The sequence below is a fragment of the Arabidopsis thaliana genome, chromosome 2 (assembly GCF_000001735.4).
Source record: "Arabidopsis thaliana chromosome 2, partial sequence".
In the NCBI taxonomy this organism is placed as follows: domain Eukaryota; kingdom Viridiplantae; phylum Streptophyta; class Magnoliopsida; order Brassicales; family Brassicaceae; genus Arabidopsis; species Arabidopsis thaliana.
Genome location: NC_003071.7, coordinates 13,609,961 through 13,623,556, shown reverse-complemented (window position 1 = coordinate 13,623,556; position 13,596 = coordinate 13,609,961). Strand labels below are relative to the sequence as shown.

Here is a 13,596-nt window from a genome sequence, read left to right as displayed (position 1 = left end):
TGATGCATAATACTACACTATTATAAATTTATAATATAGCAAAGTTTTTCTATAGTCATGCTTTTACCGTTTTTGTTACTTACATACTTCTTGTAGAAAACATCTATTTGCCATTCAACTGCTTAACAAACGTGTAATTTTATCTGAAAAAGACGCCCACGTTTAATTTCGTTGGATGACAATGACTGTATACATGTATACACTATTTTAATCTACGATTGGTTTATATAAGTATACATATATTGTATAGTATATGCATGGATAGTCATTGTAGTTATAATATCGAAACGGATTCTTTTGCTTTAAAAAAGACAAAAATAATTAAATATTTGGATAGGATGGGTTTTGGCTTTTAGAAGGCCAGATGCCAAACATGCCTTCATCATTTCGTCTTTCCCATTCCAAGTCCCTGCCTCACAATGTTGGTCTTTTTCTGCTTTGATTTTTCGTACGTCCACCTTAAATTATTTTCTTGGTAAACCATATTAATTATATTACTTTATATCATAGTATAAACTGTTTATGGTCTATGCCGTTAGGGTTCACTTTGATGCGAATCTATGCAAATATGTATAACTGTATAAGGATCACCAAGTAGTTCTATCGTTTTTTTGCTAATCACTTACCAAATAACAGAAGTTCACTACTGTAATATATGTTGAATTAAAAAACATAAAAGGGTATCATAAGATAAACAAATTAAAATATGAGATAAAAAAACAAACTAAACAAAACAAAACTACAGTGGTTGGTTTTCTACATGATATATCCATATAGAAATAATTTGCCGCCACATCAATAAACGATCTTCCCACGAGTCGTTTCTTCGTCAGTCCACTATCACACACACGTTGTCATTTATTCTGAGTTGTATTTAACACACTTTGAGTTTTTGACCTGACTTTTCGATTTTCTTATATATTCAAAACGAAATTATACTACAAAAAGTAGAAGACTATTCACAACATTGTCAACAGAATTTCTCAAAATAAACTGTTGTACTCGTACGCGATAATGGATATATGATATATCCAACGTTTCAAAGATATCATCAAAAATATTAGGGTTTGTTTCAAAGGAAGAAACACTTTTTGTCAACAAAGGCTCAAAGCTCGCTCACATCTGTACACATATGATGATATGATCTAGTATTTGTATCATATATATGAGCATGCATGTGTATGCACTGATGCACATAACACAGACTTTAGTAGAGTATCCTAGTATCTTATGCTCAAACAATTGTGCTCCAAGAAAAGAATAATGATATAGTTTTTAAAACTTGGAAATTTCACAGAATCTATAACTTAATAAGTATAGCAAAATATAAAAAGAAACAAAAAAAGCCGAAAAAAGAAAACATATTGAAAGGGAAAGATGATATGTCACTACAACAAGACACATTACCCTTTATTGTTTGCTTTTTACTTTGTCTGGTAGACCAAAATCTAGGACTAGGAGGGATGGGAAATGTAAATTTTAGTCAGTATTAAATGTTTGGATTGTGATATCGTCTTTACTTATCGAGCATGATTTTTGCCAAATATATCTCCTATATATGAATGGACACGATCAAATTCAAAGAAACCTTTTGATTACATCGCATGTTATTAAAAAAGCTTAGCAAATCCTATTTTTATTCGTTTACGATTTTAAAGTAAATAATATAAACTCAATCTACTCTACCTTTTTCGGATATTTAAATGTAAATCACACATACACAACTTACTCTATTAAACAAGAGAAATACGATTTATGGATTCAAGGAATTTTGTTGGGAATTTGTTCAATTTTACGGTATACAAAAGAACCAAACCGAAACCAAACCGAATTTTAAGATGTATACTAAACGATGCCGTTTAATATATAGGAAAAAAGCGGTGTATAGTCGTCGTTTCTCGTTTAAGCTGATTTTAGTTTCCGTCGCCGGCTAAAAAGCTCATTCGACGCCGCCTGAGCTTTGAGTTTTGACCCGATTCTGACGTCTTCTTCAATGGCTAATCTCCTCAGAGTTCTTATGGTTAGTGAACTGGGTTCTCCTATTAATCAATTTCGATTCTACTTCTCCCATCATTATTTCTTCATCTCTTACAATTCTTCTTTTCATCAGGTGGCGGAGAAGCCCAGCATTGCCCTCTCTATAGCTTCAGTTCTCTCACATGGCCAGGTTTATATACCTCTCTATCTCTATCGATTCTCTAGTTTCTAAAAGCCTAACTGCAAGTAGCTTTGATTTTAGTACCGGAACTGTTGTGCGTTAATTCGATTCTTGTTGAATTAAGAGATAGAATCAATTGAAGTATGCTCAGCTCTGATGGATTCTTTAACGTAGCTTTGTTGACTGGATTTCACTTTTAAAACTTCAGTATCCTTTAGAGGTTAAAAACCGAATCAGTTGTGTGTGTTCCAACTTGGATATCTTTCTCCTTCTGATTCAGATGTCTACAAGGAGAGGCAGTACAGAGGTGCATGAATTTGATGGCATGTTTCGAGGCTTCAAAGCACATTATAGAGTTACATCTGTTATCGGTCATGTTTTCAGGTTCTCTCTTGCCTATCAATCATATTCAAATCAAAGAGTCATCTGCTGCTGCATAATCACACTCCCTGTATAATACGCATATTCACGTTTCTCTTTTTCTTGCTGCCCTCGCGAGTTTGGAAAATGGTTTTCATCTTTCATTATCTCTTGGACTATATCTCGTGTACAAAGCTGCTGTGAAAACCATTGCTTGCAGACATTCCAAATATTTCAAAGCAGATTTCTCAGTCTTTCTAAATACCACTCTCATATTCTAGTGTAGATTTCCCAGAAAAATATCAGAATTGGGCAACTATTGATCCACAAGATCTTTTCGACGCTCCAATTATTAAAAAGGAATCAAACCCAAAGGTAAATAGTTCTCATGATCTTATCTCTTTTCTTTGTGCATGGGGAGTGCTTTAGCTGGGTTATACGTATTGTTAGTAGTAGAGATGCATCTTTCTAGTAGTCATATGTTTCTTGTATTCTTTTATTTACGGTATTACACTTTTCTCTAACAGTCTTCAAATCTCAGGCTCATATTTGTAGGCATTTAAGTAATGAAGCTCGTGGTTGCAGTTATATGGTGTTGTGGTTGGATTGCGATCGTGAAGGAGAAAATATATGTTTTGAAGGCAAGTCTTTAGCTACCGTTTTTCATTTTTGTTCTCACCAGATTTTTCGCTTGAGACATACAAAATTACTGTGCCTAACCATTGCATCCACTCTGCTGGTAAATTTGATTCAGTGACTAAGTCTTCTCTGTTTTTACTAAATCAATCTGTATATGATGCCAGTATCCAATGGTAGACCCTTTAAGTTGTAGTAGTAGATTGGGTGTTTAAGTATACAGTTAGCCCCTGCATATGTGGTGCAACCACCAATATCTTAATCTTTGTTCTCCTGCAAAAGTACCTTTTGCATGCCGATTATATTTGGTAATGCACATGGCCGTTGCTTTAACTTGTTGACCATTAAATTTTTGTAGTTATCGAGTCTACTGGCTTTGACATGAAAGATAGTAAGAGAAAGGTTTATCGGGCACGGTTTTCTTCTGTGACTGAGAAAGATATATCAAAGGCCATGGACAACCTTGTTGAACCAAACAGAGATGAGGCACTGGCAGTAGATGCTCGTCAAGAGATAGATCTAAAAGTTGGTGTAGCATTCTCGCGATTTCAAACAAGTTATTTCCAAGGCAAATATCAGAATCTAGACTGCAGAGTTATCTCGTCAGTTTCCTCTTGTCTCCTTCCTTTCCTCTCTTTTTGTTCTGTGTAAAGAGTCGCTGAAAAGTAGGGTCAACTTCTTTCTTTAGTCCAAATGCATTTTTTTTCTTTTTTCCTTGGGGTATTTGGTACAATTGATCATATAAGATGCAGCTATGGAATTCTGTTGTGGTTATCTCCTGTCATTTTGAGTGTCAGAGTAATGCATTTCATGTAAATACTAAAAAAGAGTACAGACATAGCTTTGTAAGACTTAGGCTTGTATGTTGTTTATCTTTGTCGAAGCACCTCTTTATTTCTCATGATAGGACAAGAAATGAGTTGTCGTGATTCAATCATGGTTCTGGTTCTCTTGGGGGTTTAAATTCGATCATCTGTGTTTTCCGTACTAAGTATTCCTCAGAATGCTCGAAAGAGTGTGCGTGATTTTCTGTCCATTCCGTCAGATTTCACATTCAATAGTAGTTTTTTCTGTTAACTATATTGTCAACTAGATTTTCCCATCTTTTTTATGATACAAGTCACTGTATCCATCTGGTTTAAGTCTTTTAACTACTTAAAGATCCTTTTGAATGTTTATTTCAGGTATGGGCCATGCCAGACACCTACTCTTGGGTTTTGTGTGCAACGCTACATGCATATTAATACTTTCAAGCCAGAAAAGTTTTGGGCTCTGCGACCTTATATAAGAAAGGATGGTTATGAGCTCCAACTAGAGTGGGAGAGACGAAGATTGTTCGACCTGGAAGTTAGTGTCTCATTCTTGTCTTAGAATTTCTTTGACATTCTTGACTGTTGCTTTCTAATCTTATGTTGCTGATATATATATGCTTTAACAAATTATAGGCTGCTACTGTGTTCCAAAAGTTGGTCGTGGAAGGAAGAACTGCAAAAGTAATGGACGTATCAGAAAAGCAGGAAGTCAAAGGTCGCCCAGCTGGTCTTAACACAGTGAATTTGCTAAAGGTCAGAAAAGTCAGGAGTCGTGATTACCATTCCTTTAAAATGAACTCGCCTGGTTGTACATTATACTTTAAGCAAACACCATATCATGTACTAATGATCGCAGTACACTGACTGAAAAACTGAAATATTCTGCATCCAAAGAAATTTTGTTTATATCAGCTTCATAATTGTTTTTGGGGATGAGTTGGCAACAACATTGGGATCTTCGTTCTCTTCTTGTTTTGTTAATTCTGTTTTTAATGTTGGGATTAGAGCTTTGCCATTGCTTAGTCTTGTTCACGAGTTCAAAGGTCAATAAAAGCTACTTTTATGCGAATTACTCTCCTGATCGAGCATAACATTAGTGGTTACACAGGTTGCTTCAAGTGCTCTAGGGTTTGGGCCTCAGACGGCTATGCATCTTGCAGAGCGATTGTATACTCAAGGTTTCATCAGGTTCGATTGCTCCATTCTCCAGATTATTATTTTTGTCATTTAACTCCTCTTTACCAGCGTATAATTGGCTAATTTTGGTAAATCCCAATTCGTTATTGAATGGTAGTTTTGTTTGTTTAATTAAGAACTGGTAGATAGGAAATGGAAAAAACCGTCGCTGACGAGAACATACATACATCACAATTTTCGCTGTATAATTTATTTAAACATTTAAAGTGACGGAAACTTTTGACTCAAAGTCCTTTGTTTTGTGCTAGCTATCCCCGCACAGAAAGCACAGCCTATCCTTCTTCATTCGACTTCACAGACACACTCAGAGCACAAGTTAGTAATCCAGTATGGGGTGGTTACGTACAGAGACTGCTCTCAGACGGATTTCATATGCCAAAGTCAGGAACTGACGCTGGAGACCATCCTCCTATCACCCCAATGAGAGCAGCAACCGAGGTCATGGTCGGAGGAGATGCTTGGCGACTCTATCAGTATGTCTGTCAACATTTTCTTGGCACTGTTTCACCTAACTGCAAATACATAAGGTAAATAAAGCCTTGTTTGTAGCTTAATCCATGTCAGTTACAGCTTATTCTTTGCACATTTTAAATGTGGTATTCTCTTGGATGGGTATCTCAGGACTAAAGTGGAATTGTCAATTGGTGGAGAAACTTTCCATTGTACGGGGCAGCGTGTGACAGAAAAGGGGTTTACAGCTATAATGCCATGGTCTGCAGTAGATGAGAAAAAACTCCCTTCTTTTCTCAAAGGAGAGAGGATTGAAGTTTTAAGAGTGGAGCTTTACGAGGTCACATTCTTCTCCAGTTTTTGTTACTGCTCTCTTTGCTTTGTACTAGGACACAAATTACTATAATGTTTCCACTTTTAGTTTATTTTTTCTGTTTGTATTTGAATGTTGTAAAATCTACAGGGGAACACTGCGCCTCCGGACTACCTTACTGAGAGTGAGCTGATATCTCTCATGGAGAAGCATGGCATAGGCACAGATGCATCAATAGCTGTACATATAAACAACATTGGTGAACGTAATTATGTTCAGGTGGGTTAACCTACCCAAAGGCGGTGTGCTTTTCTTCACTGTTACAATGTTACTCTCTCAGGAAGATCCTTTTTTGTTTTCTGAAAAATCTCATTACTCTTGTTTGGTGCTTACACACTTTTGCAGGTCCAATCTGGGAGGAAAATGGTTCCAACGGCGTTAGGAATCACGCTAATAAGAGGCTATCAGTGTATTGATCCAGACCTTTGCTTACCAGACATCCGGAGTTTTATCGAGCAACAAATCACTCTTGTTGCCAAGGGCCAAGCTGATCATTCACACGTTGTGCAGCATGTGATTCAGCAATTCCGGCGTAAATTCAGTTATTTTGTTCAACAGGTTGGGAAAACCTGGCTGATATTATGTTTTCTTCGGAGGCATTTACTGATATTGTCTTCGATTTAATCTGTTCCTCCTTAACATCTTTCGTATATTGTCCTTTCAGATCGAACACATGGATGCCCTCTTTGAAGCACAGTTCTCTCCTCTGGCTGATTCTGGTCGTGCTTTAAGCAAATGTGGAAAATGCTTGCGTTACATGAAACATATCACAGCAGTCCCACCACGTCTCTTCTGCGGCACATGCGAAGAAGTTTATTATCTTCCTCAAAAGGGCACAGTCAAGGTAAAACCCTTTCGTCACCTTAACCCTTGAGCTGAAACCTCAGTGAATCTCTAGTTTTTCTTATCCTTTGCTAACGGATTTTCTCACAGCTATACAAGGAACTCACATGTCCTTTAGACAACTTTGAGCTCGTGATCTATTCAGTTCCAGGACCTGAGGGGAAGTCATTTCCACTATGCCCATACTGCTACAACTCTCCTCCATTTGAAGGCATAGACACACTTTTTGGAGCCTCTAAGACGCCCAATGCTCCTGCCAAAACCAAAACCGGTGCAGGCATGCCATGTTCTCTCTGTCCTCATCCCACATGCCAACACTCTGTCAGAAACCAAGGAGTCTGCGCTTGTCCAGAGTGTGAAGGCACGCTCGTCTTGGACCCGGTTAGCTTCCCCAAGTGGAAACTCAACTGCAACTTGTGTAGTTGTATCGTTTTGCTTCCGGAAGGTGCTCATCGCATCACCACCACTAGTAACCGCTGTCCCGAGTGTGATTCAGCCATCATAGAGATCGATTTCAACAAGAAAACTACTCCTCTGGAGAACGGAGCCACTCTGCATCAAGGATGTGTTCTATGTGACGAGTTGCTTCTCTCACTTGTAGAAGTGAAACATGGGAGGTCCTTTGTGAGGCGTGGAGGAAGGGGAAGGGGACGAGGGAGAGGCCGAGGCAGAGGAGGGAGAAGAGGCTCAAAATCTGTCGACCCAAAAATGAGTTTCAGAGACTTTTGAAACTCTAAACTTTGTGTTTATGTCTTTGCGTTACTTGCATATCATTGGAAATTCAAAATTCTGAAATACTGCCTGCGTTTCAAGGAACAGTTTATAATCTTTTTAGCTTTACTTCGATTTTTTCCACATACACTTATCTAAAACAGCTCCCCAAAACTTTTAAACATTTGACTAATTCTTGTTTATGCCCTAAAGAAAAGCTAAAAAACCCAAGTGTAATCTTTTGGGCTTGTCACGTGTCACATGTCATGCATACAATCTTTCCTTTTTTAGATCATAACAACATAGTTGAATGCATGATCTATTCTCTTTGCAATTACTCTGTTTTTTGCTTGTTTAAAAGTTTTTGAAGAGGAAGAGCAAATCATTGATTAGGAAAATGGAGAAAGCAGTTCACTCGTCGACCACGTCTGGACCGGCGGTTCCAGGGGAGACAACAAAGACCGGAACCTCCATAATTGACACTGCAGCCTCCGCTGTTCAAAGTTTTGCACCGGTTAACCAAATCCACCAACATCTCTGCGCGTACGTAAAACCCGATCTTTGTCAACTCCACCTCTTTTTAAGCCTCTTAGATTTGTGATTCTCACTATGAAAGTAAAAAACATATAGCTACTTGTTTTGAATATATATATATATATATATATATATTTTGGGCCAACAAAAAATTATGTGTAATCAATTTTAACTAACAAGGCACCAATGAGCAATCTCGTCTAATTTTTTTATTCGTGATAAATTCTATTTCGATTTGGTTTAACCGTATTTACAATGTTACAGAGAAGGCATGTTATTTAATTTCTTGTGATGGCAGGTTCCATTTCTATGCTGACGACATGGCACGACAAGTAGAGGCTCACCATTTCTGCAGTCACGTGAACGAAGAGATGCGTCAGTGTTTGATCTACGACGGTCCGGATGCAAACGCTCGTCTAATTGGATTGGAGTACATAGTGTCAGAGAAGCTGTTCATGACTTTGCCTGACGAAGAGAAGAAGCTTTGGCACTCGCACGAGTGGGAAGTGAAAGGAGGGTTCTTGTTCATGCCTGGTGTTCCAGGTGCCATTCAGCGTAAAGATCTTGATAAAGTCGCTAAGACTTATGGGAAAGTTTTCCATTTTTGGCAAGTTGATTTGGGCCATGAGCTTCCCATTGGTTTACCTAATGTCATGATGGCTGTTACACGCGATGGCCAGCTTTTCCACGAGATGATTCAGGGTACGTAAGAAAATTCGTATATTAGTTATATCATGTCTTATATTAATGTGAGATTTCTTGTGGTTTTACATTTTAATTTTCTTAGAAAAAACAATAGACAGTGTTTAGTTTAATGTTGAAAAAACGGTCTAGGTAGTTATGACTATTATTTTTTAGGCATTGAAATTAAGCGTTTTTGTCATAAAACAATTATAGGCTGTCTATATTTAACTCTTAACCAATTATCGTTTAATTGTCAATTATTTGCTCGTTGACTTTTCAATTTATATTTATGTAGAACGGCGTCTAGACATGTTTAGCTAATGCTCCTTTTATTTATGGCATAATGTAGTAAAGACTAAAGATCATTGGTAGGTTATGCTTGGATTTGGGTATGGATTCAGAGACAGATAAGCGGTTTAGGGTATCAATAGAGAAACAACCTAGACCGGTTTAGCTAGCAATGGCATTGATATGGCACACTGTAGTTAGTATATATCATTTGTAGTTGATCGGATTTGGATTTGATGATGGATGCAGAGGCAGAGAAGCGGTTTGGGGTATCGGTAGAGGGGGAGAGGGACTCACGGGCGTATATGTCTGGACCTGAGCTCGGGATCCATCCATTGGCGAATGGAGGAGGCAAAGGGATGAAACTAGAGCTACGAGAGGTCGATATCAAGCCGGTTGAGTCTGTCGGCAGCGTCTTTGTCTGAGTTTACTTAAAACCTCTAATAATGCCCTCAAAGCAAGCAATGTATGTTTTGGTAAACACAAAACGTACGGAACTAGACAACAAGATTACTTAAAATAGTTTGGATTATTTCTTTGTGGATCTTATTTATAATTAGTAATAAGATAAGAAATAATATCTATAAGAAAAGGTTAACTAATTCACATGAATTAAATTAAGTAACCATGAAAAGCAATGTAGTAAACAATTTAGTTAGAAAGGTTGATATATACTATTATATAATTCAGCTCCGAGCAATAGGAATCAGACTCGAGAGCCATACTACTCTGACTTGATTTTTGGAAATAAAAATCACAAGAAGAAGTTTCTAACCACCCTACGTATGTATATGATTATAAAATTGAGATTATGAAACATCATGACTTTTATTCCCCAATCAAAAAATTCCTCTGTAAGACACCACACCAAAATATTTATTAATAATATATTATTTGCGTGTGACTTTCTGACATTTTTCTCTCTAAACTTTGACATGGATCATCAAATCAAGAACACCATGAAGAACAACAACAGTTCATCAGTTTCAATCGAGAATCATCCATGGAAGAAAAAACCAACCACTCTTTTACTTTTCCTTTCTCTTCTCTCCATCTCTCTGCTTCTCCTTCGTCTCTCCCAAGACAAAATCATACTCATCACCACCACCAAAACCACAGCCACCACTGGAACCGATCATCAACGCAGTCACAAATCTTCTGAGGACGATACGTGTCTCGGACGCTACATATATATCCACAATCTACCTTCTCGATTCAATCTTGAAATCATCAAAGATTGTAAGTCTATTACAAGACCAAAGGACAAAATCAGTATGTGTAAGTATCTCGACAACTCCGGATTCGGACCTTTGATCGGCGGTAAAAGTTCTGACTACTCTCCGAGCTGGTACGCTACTAATCAGTTCATGCTCGAAGTGATTTTTCACGAGAAAATGAAGAGTTACGAGTGCTTGACGAGAAATTCTTCACTGGCTTCAGCTATTTACGTACCTTATTATGCTGGCCTCGATTTCCGGCGACATTTACGGCGGCGTAACGTTGCTGCGAGAGACGCCGCCGGGAAGGAACTTGTTAAATGGCTCAAGAAGCAACCTCAGTGGAAAGGTACGCGTGTTTTACTTTTTAGTATTATTTCGTTTTGGACCCCTAATATTTTCAATTGTTTGCAATTACTTCTTGCTGTTTCGATTTAATCAATATTTACTCGAAATTATTCAAAGCTAGCGATGACTTTTCCACCGACGACTTTTAAATGAAAACCTTTTTATTCTCGAATAAATGTAAACCTTTTTAAGTACTCTTTAGCTTTCACAAATAAAATAAAAATTATATATGAAACAACACAAAATATTCTATAAACGTAGCTATCTTATTTATTGACATCCTATAATATATTGGAAGTGAAATTTTAGTATAACATTAAAATCCTAATTTTAAAGGTTTTTAAAGTATGTCGGTCAAATAACTTTTTTTGACATAACTACAAAATAAAGTTCAGTTATTACTAATAAAAATATAGGTATATTCTACCATTTCCTCGTAATAACTGACAAAATTTTGCAAATCACCCAATTTAAATTTAAATTTGATATAAATTTACAACATTCAATTTTTTAACGTGTATTTTTGGTCCGTCCGCCAAATTTTCTTTTTGACAAAATAGCCAATTAAATTAAATATTTTGTTTCTTTTATCTCTAATTGAAATTAAATGCAGATATGTCAGGTAAAAACCATTTCCTTGTAACCGGTCGGATTTCACGAGATTTCCGGCGAAACTCCGGCAGTAGGTCAGCATGGGGAACCAACTTCATGCTCTTATCTGAGTCGCTAAACCTCACTTTCCTCAGCATTGAACGAAGTCTAACGAGCCACAACGAGTTCGCAATTCCTTATCCTACTTACTTTCACCCTACGTCAACCCCCGAGATCCTTCAGTGGCAAGAAAAGATCAGGCTTACAAACCGGACGGTCCTCTTCTCATTTGCCGGAGCTCAAAGACCAAGCAGAAACCAGAACGGTGTGGTTCGCACTGAAGTTATAAAACAATGCAAGAGTTCATCTAAAACGTGTAGGTTTCTTGACTGTGACGTCAATGCAAATAGCTGTGATGATCCGATCAGTCTGATGAAACTTTTCGAGAGTTCGACTTTCTGCTTACAACCGCCGGGTGATTCGTTGACCAGAAAATCGGTATTTGATTCAATCTTGGCTGGTTGTATACCGGTTTTCTTTAACCAAGGAAGTGCATACAAGCAATATTTATGGCACATACCTAAGAATAGTAGCAAATATTCTGTTTATATAACGGTTAAGGAGCTGAGAACCGGTGGAAAGAACAAAATCGAAGAGATTTTGCGTGGAATACCAAATGAGAGAGTGGTTGGTATGAGAGAAAACGTAATAAGATTGATTCCGAAGATTGTGTATGCTAAACCAAACCGGAACAAACCGGATGGAGAGATTCTTGAAGATTCTTTTGATGTTGCTGTGAAGGGAGTGCTAGAGAGAATAGAAGGGATAAGGAGAAACGAATTCAAAACTGATTAGCAAATTTTATAGTTAGCCTAAACAAATGAAGATGTCCTACATTTGTTATTGTATTTAATTGTTCATAGGTCTTGTACAAAGATAAGTCTATCAAACATGGCAAACTTTCTCCCCAATTTTAAAACCTTTTGATATGCGAAAATTTCAGGATCTATGATGTAGTAGGATACGTATGTCTGTGAATGACCATTTTAATGTCCCCTTTGAGACTCTTACGCTTAGGGAGAGAAACAGACGAAGAGAGAAGACATAGAATGTCATTGAATCATCTCTCGATAGCTTTCATTAATGTTTGTCAATAAGGATTGGTTAAAGCATTAGTATATTTAGTCTCTTATCTTCGGCCCAAAGCAGCGTAAAGCTTTGAATGGCTTTGTTGGAAGACGTAAAGCAGTAGTAGCTTGAAGCAAAGTGTGGTGTGGTCTATGGGGTTCTTAATTTTAACGGTTCTTTCTAAAGGTGATTACCAAATTTTGGTTGATATCAAATTTTATAACTCTCAGTTCTTATATGTATATCTCTCGCTCTTCTAATGAATATATCTATTCATATTTTGGCAAAACATATAATTATATTTTATTTTCAAATTGTGTATACCTACCAATCTACCATCATGGTTAACCAAAAATTTGTATCATAACTAATTAACTATTTTTGTTTTGTTTTCCGTTGAACTAGGAGGCCAGGAGGGGAGAGGGGTTTATAAAGTTATATGAAAGTATTGTTGTGTCGAAAAGAAAAGTTTATTTCGTTAAAGAGCTTGATTGTTAACAAATACATAAAGACATTATACATTTCCTCTTGTCCGTAACGGATTGAGTTGTTAATTATTGAATAGTTCGGCATACGTATAAGAGAAGGTGCTACGTGAGCAGCATGCGAAGAGAAGATAGGGCAGATGTCAAATTCAGTTGATACGTGTCGCTCTCCTAAACAAAAACTCTCTCTTGCATGATAACAAAATCAGCAAAACGACAACAATATTTCAACACCAAATCGAGGCGATAAGGAAAAGGCTAAAGCGACCCATGATCCCTCGCTCCTTTCGTCAAATTAGAATTTAAAACTGTTTCATTGGTGCAATTAAATGATCCTCTAAAAAGTGTTTGAACATAATTATTTTTCCATATACATCCATAATTGTATAAACTTTTGTGAGAAGAAACCTACGAAATTTCTGTCTTTTTAACATATTAATATCAACTAATAGATGGTGATCTAAAGTTTAAAAATCAGGTATCAAATAATTTCAATTTCATTTTGAATTATAAGTATGGACTAGTTGACAATCATAAATAAAAACCTTAAATTACCAAAAAAATAATCCAATTGCTTAGATTAGGATATATAATTAGTGTGTTCGAATCCGATTTACAATAAAAACAAAATTACAGATCGGAGCAATTCACATATATACGTTAAAAAGGTGGGGGCTCACTTCACGTGGAGACTTAATTGGATCAGAAAAGTAACTTAAAAGATGCGGAACCCCGAAGGTGCCGATGGCATGGGGACCCATTCACGTACACCCAAACACAA

General features: G+C 36.9%; 4 protein-coding genes across 7 annotated transcripts; 3 read left to right on the top strand and 1 right to left on the bottom strand.

Annotated features, from left to right (window-relative positions):
• The first annotated feature begins 1,660 nt into the window (after positions 1 to 1,660).
• Positions 1,661 to 7,809, top strand: AT2G32000 (DNA topoisomerase, type IA, core). 2 transcript variants are annotated; one of them, NM_128760.4, is made up of 15 exons: positions 1,661 to 2,020; positions 2,111 to 2,167; positions 2,439 to 2,542; positions 2,800 to 2,893; positions 3,060 to 3,159; positions 3,513 to 3,756; positions 4,339 to 4,501; positions 4,600 to 4,719; positions 5,075 to 5,154; positions 5,412 to 5,690; positions 5,785 to 5,953; positions 6,077 to 6,205; positions 6,332 to 6,544; positions 6,651 to 6,830; positions 6,920 to 7,809. In NM_128760.4, the coding sequence occupies exons 1-15, from the start codon at positions 1,994 to 1,996 to the stop codon at positions 7,556 to 7,558; spliced, it is 2,598 nt and encodes an 865-aa protein (NP_180760.2). In that variant the 5' UTR covers positions 1,661 to 1,993; the 3' UTR covers positions 7,559 to 7,809. The 2 variants fall into 2 exon arrangements, with proteins under 2 accessions (NP_180760.2, NP_001031463.1); NM_001036386.1 differs by having other exon boundaries at positions 1,916 to 2,020; positions 2,805 to 2,893; positions 6,920 to 7,621.
• A 55-nt stretch (positions 7,810 to 7,864) lies between these two features.
• Positions 7,865 to 9,629, top strand: AT2G31985 (lipoprotein (DUF1264)). The gene is made up of 3 exons (NM_179848.1): positions 7,865 to 8,083; positions 8,373 to 8,776; positions 9,296 to 9,629. The coding sequence occupies exons 1-3, from the start codon at positions 7,938 to 7,940 to the stop codon at positions 9,469 to 9,471; spliced, it is 726 nt and encodes a 241-aa protein (NP_850179.1). The 5' UTR covers positions 7,865 to 7,937; the 3' UTR covers positions 9,472 to 9,629.
• A 199-nt stretch (positions 9,630 to 9,828) lies between these two features.
• On the top strand, positions 9,829 to 12,257 carry AT2G31990 (Exostosin family protein). Of its 3 annotated transcripts, none has more exons than NM_001336364.1 (2): positions 9,829 to 10,612; positions 11,225 to 12,257. In NM_001336364.1, the coding sequence occupies exons 1-2, from the start codon at positions 9,868 to 9,870 to the stop codon at positions 12,055 to 12,057; spliced, it is 1,578 nt and encodes a 525-aa protein (NP_001324319.1). In that variant the 5' UTR covers positions 9,829 to 9,867; the 3' UTR covers positions 12,058 to 12,257. The 3 variants fall into 3 exon arrangements, with proteins under 3 accessions (NP_001324319.1, NP_001324318.1, NP_180759.2); NM_001336365.1 differs by having other exon boundaries at positions 9,880 to 10,612; positions 11,225 to 12,239; NM_128759.3 differs by having other exon boundaries at positions 9,984 to 10,612; positions 11,225 to 12,206.
• A 1,205-nt stretch (positions 12,258 to 13,462) lies between these two features.
• On the bottom strand, positions 13,463 to 13,576 carry AT2G31981 (uncharacterized protein; the record flags this gene model as incomplete). The annotated part of the gene is made up of 1 exon (NM_001124957.1): positions 13,463 to 13,576. One exon carries the CDS (start codon positions 13,574 to 13,576, stop codon positions 13,463 to 13,465), a length of 114 nt encoding a protein of 37 aa, NP_001118429.1.
• Positions 13,577 to 13,596: the final 20 nt, after the last annotated feature.

What these genes read in the sequence shown, in the direction of transcription:
- AT2G32000 (NM_128760.4), top strand. Translation starts at nt 1,994, where the DNA reads ATGGCTAATCTCCTCAGAGTTCTTATG. An exon ending in CAGTTCTCTCACATGGCCAG is followed by an intron (nt 2,168 to 2,438) that starts GTTTATATACCT and finishes CTTCTGATTCAG; the next exon opens with ATGTCTACAAGGAGAGGCAG. An exon ending in TCAGTTATTTTGTTCAACAG is followed by an intron (nt 6,545 to 6,650) that starts GTTGGGAAAACC and finishes TTGTCCTTTCAG; the next exon opens with ATCGAACACATGGATGCCCT.
- AT2G31985 (NM_179848.1), top strand. Translation starts at nt 7,938, where the DNA reads ATGGAGAAAGCAGTTCACTCGTCGACCACGTCTGGACCGGCGGTTCCA. An exon ending in ATCCACCAACATCTCTGCGC is followed by an intron (nt 8,084 to 8,372) that starts GTACGTAAAACC and finishes TTGTGATGGCAG; the next exon opens with GTTCCATTTCTATGCTGACG. An exon ending in TTTCCACGAGATGATTCAGG is followed by an intron (nt 8,777 to 9,295) that starts GTACGTAAGAAA and finishes TGATGGATGCAG; the next exon opens with AGGCAGAGAAGCGGTTTGGG.
- AT2G31990 (NM_001336364.1), top strand. Translation starts at nt 9,868, where the DNA reads ATGACTTTTATTCCCCAATCAAAAAATTCCTCTGTAAGACACCACACC. An exon ending in GAAGCAACCTCAGTGGAAAG is followed by an intron (nt 10,613 to 11,224) that starts GTACGCGTGTTT and finishes AATTAAATGCAG; the next exon opens with ATATGTCAGGTAAAAACCAT.